General features: G+C 41.3%; 1 protein-coding gene across 1 annotated transcript; it reads right to left on the bottom strand.

Moving 5' to 3' along the window:
• Nucleotides 1–919: 919 nt before the first annotated feature.
• On the bottom strand, nucleotides 920–1,123 carry LOC101660476 (60S ribosomal protein L38-like). Its single transcript, XM_045293232.1, has one exon. The coding sequence runs from the start codon at nucleotides 1,121–1,123 to the stop codon at nucleotides 920–922; it is 204 nt and encodes a 67-aa protein (XP_045149167.1).
• Between the last annotated feature and the right edge of the window lie 1,931 nt (nucleotides 1,124–3,054).

Genomic DNA, 3,054 nt, shown 5'->3' with positions numbered 1-3,054 from the left:
TACTGTGTTAAGGACTTTCCCTTCTATTCCTAACTTCTTAAGAGCTTTTATTGGGAATTAGTGTTGGATATAGTCAAATGTGTTTTCTACATCAATTGATATGATCATATGGTTCTTAACCTTTTTCTTGTTAATGTGGTGGATTACATTAATTGTTTTTTGAGGTTGAACCATCCCTGCTTGCCTGGTATGAATACCACATGGTCATGAGGTATTATTTTTCTGCTACGTTGTTGGGTTCTATTGGCCAAGATTTTCTTGAGAATCTGTGCATCTAAGTTCATGAGGGCTATTGGTCTGTAGTCTTCCATCTTTGTGGGAGCTTAGTCTGGCTTTGGTATCAGGGTTATGCTGACATCATAGAATGAAGTGGGGAGTTTTCTGTCCCTTTCTGTATTCTGGAATAGTTGGTGTAGAATTGATGTCAGCTCTTCTCTGAATCCTTGGTAGAATTGTCCTATGACAGCATGTGGTCCTGGGCTCTTTTTGCTTGGGAGTTTCATGATTGTGCGTTTCTTCTTTTGCTACGGTCTGTTCAAGTTATTAATGTCCATATGTGTTATTTTTGGAAGAATTTTTTTTCTAGGTATTTGTCTATGTTTTCTAGATTATCAATGCATTTGAATGCAGTCTTATATAACACTGCAGTATAGTCCTTTTTCTATTTTTTTTTTTCATTTGGAGCTGTTGTGATTCACCTGTTTCATTCCTAATTCTAGATACTATCGTTTATTATAATTTCCTTTGTTAGGTTTCCTAGCAGTTTGTCAATTTTGTTGATCCTTTTAAAGAGCCATTTTCTTGCATTGTTGATGTTTTTCTATTATTTTTTCTGTTTTCCAGCTCCTTTATTTCTGCTAATTTTTTTTTTTTTTTGTATTTAAAATTTTTTATTAGCGTTCCCATCAGCCAGCTGGGTTCATTTCAGCTCCTTCACTACCAGACCTGGGGGCAGAGACTGCTTCAGCTTCTCAGCAGCCTTCTCCATGTCGGTGATGAACAGGGTGTAGAGGTATCTGCTGCACCGCACTTTGAACTTCACGTTATCCTTGTTCTTCTCGAGCTTGACAAACTTGGTGTCCTTTCGCCAGGCTGTGAGCAGGAAGTCCTTGATCTCTTCCATTTTGAGAGGCGTGGCGATGAGGCGCGGAGCGGCACCGGCCGGGATACTCACAGCAAGTCGCCTCTGCTCTAGTTTTTATGATTTCTTTTCTTTTGCTGTTAAGGGGTTACGCTGTGGGAAACTGAGAACTTGGGTGAAAGTGTAAACGGCCTGATCTCTAATCTCATAACCACAGGGCTTGGAAGACTGACTCTAGTGAAAAAGGACTTCCACAGTTCTGAGATAGAGATGAAATCTAACACATTCTCAGATAAGGAGACTTCTCTCCACAACTGCCCTCCTTGAAACGGTGAGAGCAGCGATATCGGGAGGGTGGAGGGAGGGTGGGGTGGAAAGAGCGAACCGATTACAAGGATCTACGTATAACCTCCTCCCTGGGGGATGGACAGCAGAAAAGTGGGTGAAGGGAGACGTTGGACAATGTAAGATATGACAAAATAATAATAATTTCTAAATTATCAAGGGTTCATGAGGGAAGGGGGAGCGAGGAGAGAAGGGGAAAATGAGGAGCTGATACCTAGGGCTCAAGTAGAAAGCCAATGTTTTGAAGATGATGAGGGCAACAAATATACAAATGTTCTTGACACAATGGATGGCTATATGGATTGTGATAAAGAGTTGTACGCGCCTCCGATTAAGTGATTTTTTTAAAAAAGATTTACAGACTTGGAAATATCCCCGCCCCCGAAAAGAAGAGATGCTAATCTAGAGCTGTCTTTTGTGGCCACTTAGCTCCTCATTGCTGCTCTGCTGAAAGAGGCCCATCTTTAAAAGCAGTCAAGATCCATTTGCCCCTCTCATGCTAGGAGTCGACTTCTATTTGTCTCCTAGGTTACCAGAACTTAGAGTGAAGTCCAGGTGCACATAATTCTCCAGGAAATGGGTTCTGCACATCTACCCTCTATAAAATAATAAGTTGCCTCCTACAAACACCTGGTTTCTCACACTGTTGAGAGGAAGCTTATCCTTAAAAGCTTCTAATGCTGCTGTTTACTGTTCTTAAAGAGCAATTGACAACATTTGACACCAGTGTTCACTTGCCTGCCAGACACTTCCTTTGACATGTTCTCCTAAAAGAACTCAGGCTAACTCAGATTCCCACTTTGACAACACTCTGCTGCGCATGTGCATGATGGAGGCTGGCGTGCCTCACCACGCTACAGCCTCTGTGAAATAAACTACCTCGCCTCCTCTCACTCCATGTCAGAGTGAGCCCCTGAACCCTGTCTTTTCTGCCTCGTTTATCTTTCCTTAATCGCACAGGCCTCTCCTAAGGACCTGCTAGACTGTGGGCTGGATCCCACATGCTCTCAGTTGCTGGAGGTGTTGTGTTAAGCTGTTGAACCTGATTCTCTCCTGTTTTATCATGTGTGTGTTTATTGCTGCAACGGTCACCTGGTAACTGCTTTTGCTGTTCATATCAGTTTTGGTATGTTATCATTCTCACTTGTTTCGAAGAACTTCTTAATTTCATCTCTTATTTGTGATAATGCCCTGTCTGTTTTTGAGTAGTGTGTTGTTGAGTCTCCAATGTTTGTCTTTGTTTTTTGTTCTTTTGTTGGCTTCTAGTTTTATGGCACTGTGGTCTCAGAAGATGGTTTGAATGAGCTCTCTGTGTTTGAGTACGTTAAGGCTTTCTTTATGACCCAGCATGTAGTCTATTTTAGAATGTGAGCCATGTGCGTTGGAGAAGAATATATTTGGGATTTTCTTGACTGTTTGTTGGAGAACTCTGGAAATATCTAGGAGGTTGAGCTGTTCATTTGTGTTGTTCAGCTCATCGGTATTTTATTTATTGAGTTTCTTACCTATTGATCTATCTTTCCTTTAGAGTGGTGTATTGAGATCTCCTATTATCATCATTGATCTGGTGATTTCTCATTTTCTCTCTCTGAGGATTTGGTTAATGAATTTTGAGGGTCTTTCTTTGG

Source organism: Echinops telfairi, unplaced genomic scaffold (assembly GCF_000313985.2).
Source record: "Echinops telfairi isolate 266 unplaced genomic scaffold, ASM31398v2 ScPeMD7_1713;HRSCAF=2227, whole genome shotgun sequence".
In the NCBI taxonomy this organism is placed as follows: domain Eukaryota; kingdom Metazoa; phylum Chordata; class Mammalia; order Afrosoricida; family Tenrecidae; genus Echinops; species Echinops telfairi.
This window is presented reverse-complemented; position numbering and strand designations above follow the sequence as displayed.

Bases quoted from the DNA above. Each gene is read 5' to 3' on its own strand.
- LOC101660476 (XM_045293232.1), bottom strand. From the start codon at position 1,123: ATGGAAGAGATCAAGGACTTCCTGCTCACAGCCTGGCGAAAGGACACC.